At 43.4% G+C, this 15,261-nt stretch overlaps 1 protein-coding gene across 4 annotated transcripts in view; it reads right to left on the bottom strand.

Moving 5' to 3' along the window:
- Positions 1-430: 430 nt before the first annotated feature.
- Positions 431-15,261, bottom strand: part of pcdh7b (protocadherin 7b) — a 137,886-nt gene continuing 123,055 nt past the window's right edge. For 2 of the 4 annotated variants that reach the window (XM_035425353.1, XM_035425354.1), the window contains exons 3-4: positions 5,527-5,545; positions 3,907-4,045 (exon numbers count right to left, since the gene is read on the bottom strand). In XM_035425353.1, the coding sequence (XP_035281244.1) occupies positions 5,529-5,545 (17 nt within the window). In that variant the 3' untranslated portion in view covers positions 3,907-4,045; positions 5,527-5,528. Of the gene's footprint in view, positions 4,046-5,526; positions 5,546-15,261 lie in introns of all 4 variants that reach the window. The other 2 variants (XM_035425351.1, XM_035425350.1) reach the window with 1 other exon arrangement.

The following is a 15,261-nucleotide window of genomic DNA, read 5'->3' as shown; positions in this document are numbered from 1 at the left end:
TGAAGTGTAGGTGGCCGCACCTGAATTAGAATGTATCACTACTGATTAGACTGTGCAATGTGCCACTCCAGATTAGAATGTGCCACTCCAGATTCGAATGTGGCGCTCCAGATTCAAATGCAGCACTCCAGATTAGAATGCGGCACTGCAGATTAGAATGCAGCACTCCAGATTAGAATGTGCCACTCCTGATTAGAATGCGGCACTGCAGATTAGAATGCAGCACTCCAGATTAGAATGTGCCACTCCTGATTAGAATGCGGCACTCCCGGTTGGAATGTCCAATTCCTATGCCTGGTGACAGTCGTACAATATTTCTTTTTTCCTCATTTGGCTGGTCATGATTTGAGAAGCCACATTGTATGTTTTGAGAAATCACAAGAACGTATTCAATTTACAATTAAATACCTTCCAACTTTTCATTAAGCCAGCCAGTATAATTAATAATTTCACACCACTCTCAGTCCACATTGAATCATACCCTTCGGTATAAAAGGCACAGTTGCATATTTTGCATTCACTCTATAGTTTTACAGAAGCACTCTAAATATACAAAGTGGCAACAGAAAAAAGGAAAAGTAAAAAAAAAAAATACAATAATTCTAATGGCGGCCATTGCTATGACCGCCATTATCCTCATTACTAATGGAATTAAATGTCATGCCAGTAAAAAGTAGCAACTTGGTTCAACGTATTAAGAAAGTTAGACTTGTATAGGTATCGTAGCTCTCATCACAGACTCACTATCACTAAGAGTAAACTCATTTTCAATGAGAGGGGAGGGGGTTACAAATCAAATCTGGTCGTAAAAAGCAAAAACAAACAAGCAAAATGATTAAAACGACGTCAACGTAATAGTGTTGATGAATCCCAAGTATACTTCATCCTCTTTCCAACCGATATACTAAGTTACACTACATGGCTAATGTTTCTTTAGATATAACAAAAGCAAGCAACAAGATGGACGTCCATGGTCACAGGAGGAGATTATTATTATTTTTTTTTTACATTTTGTTTTTATTTTTCCTTCGCTTAAGTGAAGTAAATTCCCTTTAAACGTGCAATAAAAAGTACATATTTATGTATACAGTTTTATAAGCATAGAAGCACTTCTCTTAACAACAAGTAGTACTTACAGACTACAGAAGGATAGACTGCGGTAAAAAAGCAGTCGTTTAAACAGAGGATTATCTAACGTACAAAAATGTCCAATTGCATCTGAGATTCTTCCGCTTGGTCTCTCCCAGATCTTGTGCCTCATTACCTCAACACAAGGTTTCCTCAGGAGGACATATTCCCACTACAACCCCTGTTCGCCAGTAGATAACAGGGCACAAAACCTCGGGATTCTCTGCGTTGGTTTAACATGGGACGGACGTTTTAGTTATTTTTATTTTTTTTTCTCGGCGCGTCACATTCTCACTCGATCGGTCAAACCTATACTTTTTGACTATACATTTACACATACGCATGTTTTTTTTTTAAAGCAACATACTACCAAAAGCTATTTTTTAAATTTTTATTTTCTTTTGTATTTGTCTAAAACTTACCAGAGAAACACATTTTTTTTATTATTTATTTATTCATACCTTCATGCCAGGTTGTTATTTCCAATACTTTGGTTTATCTATGACACCCATTTGTTGGATTTTATGCAAAATGCATATTTTAGTCATCCATCCGAGCTTGTTTCAAGCATCTTTCAACAGAGGCTCTGATTATTTTACTCCATTGAGCTGGATGGCGTCGATGGTCTTTTGTAACTGGAGCAAACGCAGCAAATGCAACAGAAGGGTGCATGTGACATCTATGCGCACGCATGTGTACGTCTGTTTGTCTGCGTGTGTGTGTGTGTGTGTGTATGTGTGTGTGTTTATTGCTCCATTTCTTACAGACACGCACATACGCTCATGCACATATATGTGGACACACGCGCACGCACACACGTACACACACGCACATACAATGGAGCAGGTCTGAGCCAGGCTGTCGCTCAGAACCCACTGCATGTGGTTATTCTTTTCAGGCATGCACCTCAGACCAGAGGGCTTTTAAGCTGCACTCCGATGCTCGTTCTCACTGCAAAACACCGCTGTGCAACCAGGGTGAGACTCCACTGTGTGCCGTGAGCACGCTCAGTTAGCATTCAGCACTTTCCGGAAATTTCTCACACACCCAAAGAAGCTGCACGCTAGCTCATTTTCGTCTCTTTGCTTCGACACAAATAGTCATCCATATTCATTTTTGTTGTCTTTGTTGTTAAACTCCAGAGAAAAAAAAAGAAAAAAAAAAATATTACGAAAGGTCCTGTAGGTTGTTTTTTTTTTTTTTTCCTCTGAAGGTGATATGTACAACCATGTTTTCACATATTTACGTCATTTAAGCAAAGACCGTCAAACAGTGATTGATAATGGCTCAAAAACTTGCATTTTCTTGGGTTATCCTCAACTCTGATGTAATCCGAAGATATACAAATATCTATACTTATAGAGAGAGAAAGTGAGAAAGTAGTGGATTTAAAGCATGTGAGGGCATTTAAGTATATATATATATATATATATATATATATACAAGCATGTGTGTGTGTGTGTGTGTGCGTGTGTGTATGTGAGGGAGAGAGAGACAGAAAGAGAGGGAGAGATAGAGATAGAGAGAGCATACATGTAAACTTACTTCTTTTCCAGGGTAAGTTTACAATCTGTCACTTGCGCCAAAGGTTATTGTCATTTTAACATTACAGAAGGGACTCATGGATTCCACAGAAACTGTGGTAATCGTACGCAATGCTTCATTGCTAATAAGGAGTGAGAGATTGCGGCCACAGTCTAGACCACAGAACACCATATTAAAGCTCAGTCTTTCAGTCTTTAGACTGGATATCAATTCTACGATCGTGAAGATGGTCATGCTTCCTCTTCCATTCTAATGTTTTTTTTGTTTATTCAGTCTCTTTTTTGTCATTGCATCTTTGTCCGCATCGTGGGCGATTTGGACAAGACGGAACTCAACGTTCCGTGGCGTCTGCGTGGAGGCTGGCCAAGGACATGTCCACAGAAACCGCCGGACCCCATCGAGTCAGACACGAGACCGCCGAGTCGTCTCTTCGCCTCGCTCAAAGTCCATTAAAAACGGTTCTGCAAAAAACCGCACATTTACACAGCACTGTCTTTAAGGGCAGATTATGCATGCAAGTTATGAAAATGAATTCTACATCGTACAATGAAATTATCAGGCAGCAAAAAGAGGTCTCGGAGCCCGACCCGACCCGCCTTGCCAGTACCAGCACCCGGTGTCAAGCTTTGTGTTTTTTTTTTTTGTTTTTTTTTTAATTTTTTTAATTTTTTTGTTCCTCCTCCTCTTCATCGTTACCCTCATCCTCTCTCAAGTTGTGAGTTGGAATTTTTCATTTCCTGTTACGGTCGTCGTTTGTCGGTTGGTTTGTTTCGTTTTTGCTCAAATAACCGCCATTCGTTATCCGTTCGTTATCTGTCACGCGCGTTTGTTTGTTTTTTTTGGGTGTGGTGGGTGTTTAAATTTCAATTTCACTGATTCGTTGCCGTTGCGTTTTTTTTTTGTTTGTTTGTTTGTTTGTTTGTTTGTTTTTTTTGAAATCCCGGACGAGTCCACAGCGGCGGCAGGCAGGCGCGGCCTCACAGGTAGACCTCGCGGCGGGTGAGCGTTCCGCAGGGGGACGGCTTGTACTCGCCGGTCTGCGCCAGGGGGATGTCCTCGGCCCTCGCGTCCTCGCTCTTCCCGAAGCTGGCGGCGCTGAAGGTGTCGTACGAGGTGGAGGACATCTTCTTGTTCAGCAGGTTCCGGTTGCGGTCGCCCACCATGTGGGCCGGGTCGCCGTTGGCGAGGGTCTCCTGGCTGCCGTGCTCGGCGGTGCTGCTGGGCATGAAGGTCGATAGCTTTGGTTGGTTGTTCTTCGGCCGGCGTTCCGGCGACGTTCGTACAGGCATCCAACATGAGTCCGAGTGGCCGTACTCGTCACACTCCCGAGTGCACTTGCCTGTCATGGCTACGTCGGGCAGCGGCCTGGAGTCTGCAAGGAACACAGACAGACACGCGCGTGTTAATGACACATCCGACACGCCACAGAATGGAAAATAAAATACATGTATACAAACATACACACATACACACATATGAATACTTCAGGCTGCTGTTTCTCTGGTTGCTTTTTGATGTGGTATGAGCACACATGAATTGAAGTGTTGGGGGTCGGGATTTGGGTTGGGGGGTATCAGAAAACTCCTTCCGCGGTCAACCACAGTGTGAGGGAATCATGGCTGTTTCCAAGCGGTTTTTTTTATTTTCCTGTATGTCGTTTTTGTGTCTTCTCCGCACGATGGGATTCGTTTTGGATCGAGACAGAATCAAAGCGGCGCTTCTGTGCAAATCTTTGCACTTTGCCGACGCAAAGGTCAAAGCTTTTTTTCGTCAAAGTCGATTTTCTGATACCTTTTTATGCGCTTTCATGTTCAACACATACCACATGAATAAAAGCAAAATTAACCAACTTAAAAAAAAACAGTGAAGTGAGACTGAGCTAAAGGAGCACCATGCTTTAAAAAAGTGGGGCAATGTGTGTCCAAAGGAAGTCGTGTTTCCTTAGCCTAAAGTACAAATAATGTGAGGTGACTTTGTTGCCAGGAAGTTGTGTGAGTGTCTGCATTAACGAGATGACTGCATTATCCAATTAACTCTGCCATTAAAGTATCTGGAAATAGAAGTGTTGCAGAACTGCACTTATTCATGTAAAATTAGCATAATGAAATCTGACAACTTAATCACCTTTTTTCCCTTGAATGTGCTTCTATTCGAGTTATTAAATTAGACTTATTCAACGAGGAAAAAATGTTTTTTTGCCATTAACTAAATGTACAGCTCTCTATCTCCAAGTTTTCAGCACCAGAACTACCACTGTTGCTTCCTACTACTACTTCTACCATGTTTCAGCAAGTGGTTCTCATACTTCAATGTTCTTCCAGACCAACAGCCACCTTGCTGTCACACATACAGTGCATTGCTACAGAGGCATTCGTAAATGATACAAGTAATCCTCACAAATACAGAACCACTGCGTGATTCATAACCACCTGAGGCTGCTCTCTGCTTAATCCGAACAAGAAAAGGAAACCCCAGCCTGACCTCAAGAGGAAACTGAAAGATAATCCACTACCTTTCAATGTACACTTACATGCCAAACAGAAAAAAAAAAATGAGAAAGAGAAGGTTGGAGTAAAGCTAAGCTATTCTAGAATATTTCTCCAAAAACTGTCTGCATCTAACATTTTCCAGCAAAGACACAGACCTCTGTACAAAAGGCCAAAAATCTGAAACAACACTGCTAATATTCCTAAACAAAAGAGGAACTATTTTCAGTATCTGATGTCAACACTGGACAGTTCATCCCCAGATATGAAATATGGATAATTGTAAAACAAGCAGAAGGGTGAGTGGAGAGTCTTCAAAGCATGCTGCTCTTTGTTAAATAGAAAATTAGTTTTAATGATGGCTTACTTTTAATGTTCTTTTTCTCCTGTAAAAAAAAGGATAAAATATAATCACTATTCGTATATTGCGAAAGAATGATTTTCAGAAAGTTATATCTTCATTATAATTAACAAATCGCACAGTCATTTTCATGAATGTCAATGTTTTTGGGAGCTGTTAATGGTTACACCACACAAAAGAAAATAAATAATACACACAGGGATGGATAGAATGAGAAAGGGGGAGAGAGAGAGGATGATATAGGGCAAGACGAGGCAGCAAAAAGATGGAATAAAATCAAAGAATAAAACGGTTTTAAAAAAACCCTACTTGTGCATCTAAGCACACTCCTTCTTTGCTGTTAGCTGATTGGCTGGCTATCCGTGTCTCCTCCCACGTGTGTTTGGCATGCGTGAGGCGTGTGTGAGGCAGTGCCCCTGTTAAGTGATGGGAAGGTCCCTTCCAAGACAGCCCTGCCTCCCCTGTCCTGTCAAAGACCCTGCCCTCCCCATATCTCTCATCCACTTCCAGACCGATCATCCCGCGATTAGCGCCTCCCCCCACCCCCCCTCGCCTCCCGCCTGTCAGGTGACCCTTCCCCACCTTGCCCTGCCTCCGTGACACTATCTCGTTTGTTTGTGATTGATGGCGTTTTGAATGGCCCGGCCTTCCCCGAACCCCAACGCTGCTTATGCATCCCTGTCATTATGCCCCGTTGTCCCTCCCGCCCGCCATTGGAAATCACCCGGAACCTTCCACAGAGCTCCATGTTCCCTTTGCTGCCATGGAAAAATGGAAACACTTCCACTTCCTCCCTGTCCACTAAGGTCAGCTCCAGCTCAACCTTTATTTTCACACCACCGCTTGCCTACATAAAGTGTTTTGGCCCATAAAAATAATGAATTACAGATGATAAACAAAACCTACATTAAAGGCACACGCAACAGTATGCTCATATGCATTTGTGTGCTCATGCTCTCTCAATGTTATTGCAGAAATTACTTGATAAACACCCAGCAAGTGTCACCTACTGGACCCTCCATCGGCAACAGCTGTTTGCAAGCCAGCGTTTTGCAAATCACCAGTATGGCAGGCCGCAAGGGGAAAGACCTTTCACCGACTATTCTGTTTTTCCATTCCAGCCGACTTGCCTTGGCTGTGCTGTCACACCATTTTGCGAAGCGTCGGTGGACTACCAGCTGCAACACTGTTTGCTTGCTAGCTGGGTACGGTGAGCATGTCCTATCTAAAGACTGTTTACACAAACAAAACCTGGAAAGAGTTGGCCGTTCCTAAGCACAGTGAAAGCATCCACTGTGCGAGAGGTATGGTGGCTTTCATATCTAAACAGAGTGCAAACACAGAGTAAGGGCCTCCACCTTCATGAGTAATGTGCTAGCTAGGCCTCAGTCCTGAAGATCATCTCAACAACCCACGCCTTCCTCTAAAGCCTGCCAATAACAGAGGCCTTCTCATTCCTATAATCCTTCCCTAGTCCTTTACTTTCAGATGAAATCAGCTCTCCTGTCTATGGTGTTATAGATCCAATCACAATAGCTTTCAGAAAAAGCTCTGCGTAGCCAATCAGATGAGCTTCTGCAATGGTCGGTATATTGGCGTGAGCTAACAAGCCATATATTGCCAGCTGACTGCCAGCCTAATCTACAATGAATGAATCAATACCAGAGTGGAGTAGAACCCCGAACACAAACACCACCCAATCCACCCACCCCCTCACAGCACGCACATACACACACATACACACACGCATACATGCAAATGGCCTTAGTCGCATCTACGCATCCCGAAGCCCCCCTCCCCCACACCCAAAAAAAGTGACGAGCCTTTGAAGCGAAGATCTAAAGTTCAGTGGACACAGACCACTTCATTTCACAACGTGCTAAAGTTCCGCCCTCAGGGACAGAGGTAGCAGCAGAGAGCGCATTCTGTACACACGTACAGCCGGTCCATTATGAACACAGACAAGCTGCGATTTCAGCCACAACGCACTTCAGCCCCTGTCCAAAATCATTTCAGCCACACCCCACTTCAGGCCCCGCCCAACATCATTTCAGCCACACCCCACTTCAGGCCCCGCCCAACATCATTTCAGCCACACCATACTTCAGTCCCCATACTTTTTCGCTGTCATAAACATAATACAATCTAATGGTTGCAAAAATAAACAAGCCAAAGGAATTATAAATGATGCTTGTGGATCGAAGGATAGCAGCTCAGAAATGACCTTTTTACTTTATCAATTCGCAAACGCATTGGCCCTCTCCCCAGGCCCTGTCTAACCCACTTATTAAACAAATACCACTCCACAAACAATTACTATGGATCTGTACAAAGTACCCCCATGGAACCCAAAAGTCGAACTAACTGGCTTGCTCGAGTGCAAGTCACTGGAATCGAGAGTTCACGAAAATGACTAGCCGTTCATAAAATAAAGCGATATGGAGAAGCAAAGAGAACGTGTACTGTTCCTTACCAAAGGTATGGTCACAGCAAGTACAAAACCAAAAATTTTAATTTTGGACAGCATACACTCTAGCCTAGCTGCCTAGCATGGACAATGCAGTATTATAATTGCTGCTGCTGCCTGCGCAGTTGTTATTGATTCAAATTCACAAAAAAATAAAAATAAAACAAAACCATTTAAAAAAAAATCTAAATACACTATGAGGAAAACATTATATACAAAAACAAAAACATTCATGCCATATACATGCTGTATACATACATATATATATATATATATATATATATATATATATATATATATACACACAGTATGTATACGGTATGAATGTTTTTGTTTGTATAAACATATATATATATATATATATGACTGCCTTTTTTTTCTCTCATATAGATGAGGGGAAAAGATGGGGAGGAGGGGGATTTAATGCTTCTCAAAAGAATCTCAGAGCTGAAGTGTGTCATGACCAACATTATGTCCGGCATGGAAATTCATAAAATACGGCTGAGCATTAGAACAAATAAATAAAGCGAAACCCCTATCGGCATATACGGACATCAAGGAAAGAAATTGGAAACGTAGCCCACGGGTGGGGATGGGGGGGGGGGGGGTTGAGGGGGGTTTCTCTTTACGCGGTAAACGCGGACTCCCTCATGCGCACTGACACGCCGAGAGATGCCAAACCGCTGTGTAAAAACGCTTCTGCACGCCTGGGGAACCTCGCCGGCCGACAGGTCACCTGGGGGGTCGGGGGAGGGGGGGTTGCGGGGAGGGGGAGGATGGGGGGGGAGGAGGCGGAGGCATAATGGGCGACCTCGCGAACGGCAGGAAACGCTGGCCGCCCCGGGGGCTGCCCGGCCCTGTCAGAGCGCATAGGTCTCTGGAGCGCAGGAGTGGGATAAAGCGTGTTGTTTCCTCAGCCTGTCCTTTTGAATAAAAGCAAAGGAAGGGGGGGGGGGGTTAGGGGGGGTATTGAGGGGAGGGCTTTCTTGGAGCCGTTCCATAAGTTAATTACACACGGACAAAAACGCGATTCCGCTGAGAGTCCGCGCGACTCGCTGCCGGTCGGTGGGAGGACGGCCGGAGTGGGGGCGGCGGGTTTCGAACACGCAACGCGTCGCTTTCGCCGAGCGGAGAGCCGGGCTGCCGTGCCGCGGCACTGCTTTCGCAGCCGCAACGAAGATACGCGCGCGTGTGACTGCGACGCGCGTATGCGATCCGGTACATACATTACACGCTCGGTTTCGCATGCCGCGCGTATTCGGTTAGCTTCAGCCACACTGACACGAGCACTTTCAACTGTGTGAAACCGCACTCAGATGAAGAGGACTGCTTAGTTTTGCATATATACATATGTGTGTGTGTGTGTGTGTGTGTGTGTGTGTCTATATATATGCATATATGTGTGTTTTTTTATGTGTGTGCGTGCATGTGTGTATATATATATATATATATATATATATATATGCGTGTGTGTGTGTGTGTGTGTGTGTTTAGCTTCTAAGCTACTGGCTTGTGCATTTTCAGCTTTGTGACAGCGCAATGTCCATTCTGTGAATAAAAGAAGAGCAGGGCAGTCAGATGAAGCAGACTGCTGCCTCCCGCCCTGGCAGACATGCGGGTCAGAGGAAACACTGACCCACAGTGAAAGGAGCAGCTCCCTGTCAGACGCTGTGGACGGATTCAGACGAACGGACCGACGCGCAGAGGAACGCGCAGAGCGAGCGCGCGCAGCAGACCCAGCGCTACTGTACACGCGTGTGTCGGGCCCGGGCTCCCTGGCAGCTGCACACACGCACACACACAGACGCACACACACATGCACACACCCAAGCATGGACGCAGTCACACACACATACGCACACGCATGAACGCGCACACACACATACACACGCTTTATTAAGTATATTGATTACACTAAATGGTATTTTCTGCCATTGAATGTGTCCAGTTTTTGACAACAGACAGAGAAGACAGTGGTCACCAATACACAGGGTTGGCAACGCTAATATGACCAGTGTGCTTTCCAATCATACATTTGCTCGAGCAGAACCGACATGTCCATCGTCACAAATGCAAAAATTTCTTTGAAGCCGTAAATGGAATACTTTTGCTTGAAAAATTCCGTCAATGCTATTCGTCCACGCAACAGAAAATCATAATCACGAGCTAGTATTTTAAACAACTGTTTGGAGCGACGCTTAAAATTACTACTACTGAAGATTAATTAGACTCTGACCTGAATTTTGTCTTTATGGGAACCAAAAACAAAAGCTGTACAATTATTATCATTTGACATCAGTCACTGATTGTAGGCAGGTATTATATTTAGTCTTTATTTCCACAAACCAACACGCACAAATGATCCTCATGGGTTATCCAGGATGGCCTAGGTGCTAAATCAGAACCATTCCATGGTTTATTTTTCAGAGACATTGCGGGTTTACAGCTATGTATGCTGACTGAACATGATTATCTCTCTCTGTCCACCCCTTTCTTCTCAATCTGTCACTACCCCCTCTCTTTGCCCCCACACTTCCCATCTCTCAGCATACAGTATAAAGCTGTGATTCCTCGGTCACAGAAAGACACAGAAAAATCTTCACACCGTAGCTGTCTCCCCTTTCCACAAAGCCATCCCTATTCTAGTGGCACATTTAATTTTAGCTTAGTTCCTTGTTCTTCAAAATAAATCCTAATTTGAGTCACATTTAAGCATTTCTCTAAAAGCACATCTTAAAAAATTACATTAGCTCATCGGTCTTGAGGTTCACCATGTGTTTTATATTAGACTTGAGAAGAAAAAAAAACCCTAGAAGGGTTCCTGCTCACTTGAATTCTGCTACCCAAAGCCAAACAATGAAATAAAATAAAAAATAAAAAATAAAAAACTTCTGCACACAAGCCAGGACCAAATCTGCAATTGCATTTTACAATTATATAACTTAAAAAGTTCAATTAAAAGTACTGACAACCCACATCATGCTATAGGGATAACTGTCATGCAGTGACAGTTAAAAAAAACAGCTCCAAAGCAAACAGGCTGTTGTAAAGGTGCAGGCCGCCGTAGAAGCAGCCAAGTCATAAAGCTTTGCTGTACAACAGCACCACTAAAAGCCTCCATTTAATTACTTGAAACTCTGTTTAGCCTTGAGACTAATTACTGGTGAGTGATCTCCGCTTGCAAAGCCTTGCTCTGTGGAGCTTATGGTTGTTCTTTATTCAAGAAAGAAAAAAAAAAAGATCACCTTTCTGAGTCAACCTAGAACATTGTGAAAGGTGAGAACTGAAACTGAATGAATAGCAAGTATGTCTAGCCTGAATTGTTTAAAAAAAATAAAAATAAAAAATACAGCAAAGAAACTGACATTTGCTTCTCTTCCTGCAAGTCCTGTTTTGTACCCCCTCAGAAAAGCAGTGTGCTACTCTTGGAAAAAGACTCTTGGGACATTCCTGTTAAAAACTGGATGTTGCAAAACTGCAGTGGGAATTCATTTTCGATGCAAATTTCATTGTCCTACCCGGACATTTTATCTGTCTGTAGCTATCTGCTAGGGGTGTTGAAGCGAACCGGAGCACTCAGAACAGCAGATGGCATCGAGGATGCCGCGGACGTAATTGGCAGCAATGCGGTATAATGCATCGCTACCATGGAATTAGCTCAGAGCAAACATAGCATTAGCATAAATAAACACAAGCAGAGGACGTGGGGGTTACTGTTTCCTGATCGGACCCTGTTTCCCCAAGCCTGAGATTCCTGTGTCCACAAACGACTGCTCAAGTCCATTTGTCACGGGCGCTTGATCCGCACGGACGTCCCTGGAGGAGGTCCGACTTTTTAAAGAGGCAGCGAGGACCGTCGTGCTGCCATTACCTGCTGCCCCCACCCCCAAAAACGTCAGAATGACTTGCCTGAGGTTTTCTGTCTCCATTTCCAGACACTTTGTCAGAGAGGGTTAGGATCAGGTCAGTCAGACAGATCGGTGATTCAGCATGTATCAACAACGATGAATGAGCATAGCGCAAGACGCACAGCTAGAGAAGCGCCAAGATGATGACTAGGCATCAATATATGACACGGGTGCAGAGAAGCCTGTTAGCCATGCTCTGTGTGTCACAAGCCTTTGTGTTATTCTGACTGTATTTTATGCAACAATAGTTTTCTTTAACCCCGAGACACATTAATCTGTTGTAGATTAACCCCTAGATTCAATCTAAATCATCAAAGAGAGATGATTCTATAAAATCACAAAAAAAGAGCAAAGCTCAGGGTAATCCACCACCATATTACAAGAGTGAATTTTAAGATGGCGTGCTGGTTTTGATTGAATCCACGCAAAAACTTATTGTAATCATATTCTGGATTCATTTTAGACTTTTTTTTTTTTCTCTGAGATTATCTGGTGGTTTTAATTCAATCCATATGGATGCCCAGCTTGAATTCAGCGCACTTAATCATTCTTCTTCTAATGCAACTGATTGCTTGTTCTACAGCACAAGCCGCTGTCTGTACCTAAATGCTAACATCTTGCCAATGTCACTTATTAAGTAGGTTCTACTTGACTGAAATAGTGAGAAAACATGCTAGTGACCAGGGCTGTAAGGCCATGAGATCTGATGATTGGGCAGGGCCTTTCTTCTGATGAGGAAGAGTGGCGGGTGAATCAGCAGGAGATATGTGAGCGCTCATACAGCACTCTCTGACCCAGTGGACATTTCTGCGGTGAAAAGTTGGCGAACAGTCAGTGAAACGCCGTCTAGGCATTCAGGTGAAAACCCGACCACGCTGGGTTGAAAAGTGAAAACATTCTAGCTAAATAGAGCATATTCAGGGTATATCAGAAACCTGGGCTATGCTGGGGTTAACCTAGTCCGTTAATTCATATTTTGGCACAATGAAAAAGTGACTTCAACCCGAAAAATACGGATATCCAGGTTTCACAATTAACAGCTAACCCAGGTGGATCCTAACTAAGGTCACACCATGTAAATACCCCGGCCCATGACCCCTCTATTAGTTTAAAACACAAGACTAGGATACATCTGGACACTGACTTTAACAGCTATTCCAGAGCAGCTAAACATTACTCTAGTGAAACTGGGACCAACCCATTAACGGTGTTACCTCATAACCGCATTTGAGACCAATACAGTGATTGCTTTATGAACAGTTGCACATCCTGGTCAGCGTATAAGCAAACCTCCTACCTTGGATGGAATGAAAAAGGAAAAACTCCTTATTATGGTATAATATTGCAATTGGCAATAACCATGGACAGGCAGTGATGGTATAAAGTAAACATTTTATTTACAAGACAAGACAATCAAAGAATGGTATTCCATACGAAAAGAAAATACAGACTAAGGATGCTCGAGGTGACTATGGTACCAGGAGAATGGTTAAGCTCGTGCTAAGCAAATGTCTCTTGGACTTATCTTAAATGCCATCCTGAGCGAGCCTTTTCTTTTCCATCCATGTGTATTTGTGAGCATAACCTCCCTATACCAACTCATAATAGCTCAGTATGCTATGTGTCACATATCTCCTGCATTTCAGCTGTTATCATTCCCAGTCCACCATATTTATATTATCCCCGGTTATTTACATGCGCATATAGTGCCCTCTTTCACTATTGGTTTTTGCCAGGTTCGCGTCTCACCCAGGGGAACCTCTGGGTTTTTTTATGACATGAAAACAGACCCTGTCATGGCTATCTGTTTACCTCATGACACATCACTCAACTATACAGAAGAGTGCAAATACACAAATATCCTCCTAAGACCCGACGGAAAAAAAGTAGTATTTGAACCTTTACGACATAATACAAGTGAGAGAGAGACAGAGAGATACACAGAGAGAGAGAGAGAGAGAGAGAGAGAGAGAGAGAGGGAGAGAGAGCGTGCCAGTCATAAACTTGCGCTAATAATCGCTCCTCTTTAAACCCTACCCAGCAGCTTTGTGAAAGCATTATCATGCTGTAGAGCTACTCCAGAGTGATTAATTGAAGAGAGATTAACTAGCATAATTCCATTCCAGTGACAAGCACCCGACCAATTACACAACGTGATTCTGCCTTTCCGGCTTTCACAAGGACTGACCCTGTTCCGAAAAAAATGCAGAGCTCACACCTGGCTACCTGTGCCCTCAGCGGGACATATTGGGGAGGGGTGTTAAACCTGTACCTTTGGGTCCTGCCCGCTCTTTAAATTCTGATGTGGGACCCCCCTCCTTTCCAGTCCCCTCCAAGCCCCCCACCCCGTCGCCAAATTTAAATAATCTCCTGTATTCATAAACTCGTTAGCACGAGCAGCTATCTGATTGCTAGCCCCTATGGGCTGAGATCAGGGCTCAGCGGGAAGCAGCCAGGCGGGGACGGTGCTGTGCTGAAGCCTTCAAAAATCTGGGGGCTCAGGGAGGTGATCCAATCCTTCTGGGACGTGGCAGTCCACACATACAGTACAGTACATCAGATGAGCTCTGAAGCCCAGAATCATTAAAGCACACTGTGCTTTAAAAACCTACAGGACGGTAAATCTTCAGGGACAGGGTTGGTCACCACTGTTCTACAGTTTATAATTATGAGCTTTGTTGATGTCCATGTTAAAAGTCTTTGGAAGATTAATAGGAAGGTTCCACCACTGTATATCAGGGATACAAGTCATGGTAGACCTCAACTTCTGCATGGAAGTGCAGACGGCCATTTGCTTCAATCAACCATTAATCAAGCAAGTGAATACAACCTTGTACCTTCAGACATGATTCTGAATTCAAAATCACATGTTTGCTTGATCAAAAATCAATATCACGGACGCTTATTATAGATATGGGCTTGGATTCAATTAACAATTGTCTTCTGCTAGTATACAAGCATCAAGGAAAGAACAGAGGTACTTCATGCATTTCTCTTTAACACGTGTAATTTGCATTCAGACTGGTCAGGTTTAATGTGACGTCTTATGGGAAAGTACAGCATTCAGAGTTAAATATTAAAAGCCAACACATTTTATTTTTTCTAAGATGGAGACTAATTCCATGTGGCACAAAGATACCACGCCATCATAAAATCAATGCACTTGAGAAGAGGAAAAGAAAACATGGATGTATTTAGAATTCTGACGTGTGAGTATTGTTTTAATTAAGGCACGATGAATGTGCATTGCTGTGAAAAACAATACGCAGATATGGATTGCGCTGTATTGCATTTCACCACATCGCAATAAACTGAGCATTGTGTTTAATTCAGCCGTTTTTAATCTCCTTATATCTATGCAAATCG

This window comes from Anguilla anguilla, chromosome 7 (genome assembly GCF_013347855.1).
Source record: "Anguilla anguilla isolate fAngAng1 chromosome 7, fAngAng1.pri, whole genome shotgun sequence".
In the NCBI taxonomy this organism is placed as follows: Eukaryota; Metazoa; Chordata; class Actinopteri; order Anguilliformes; family Anguillidae; genus Anguilla; species Anguilla anguilla.
Note: the sequence above shows the minus strand (reverse complement) of the source record. Positions and strands in the feature narration are given on the sequence as shown.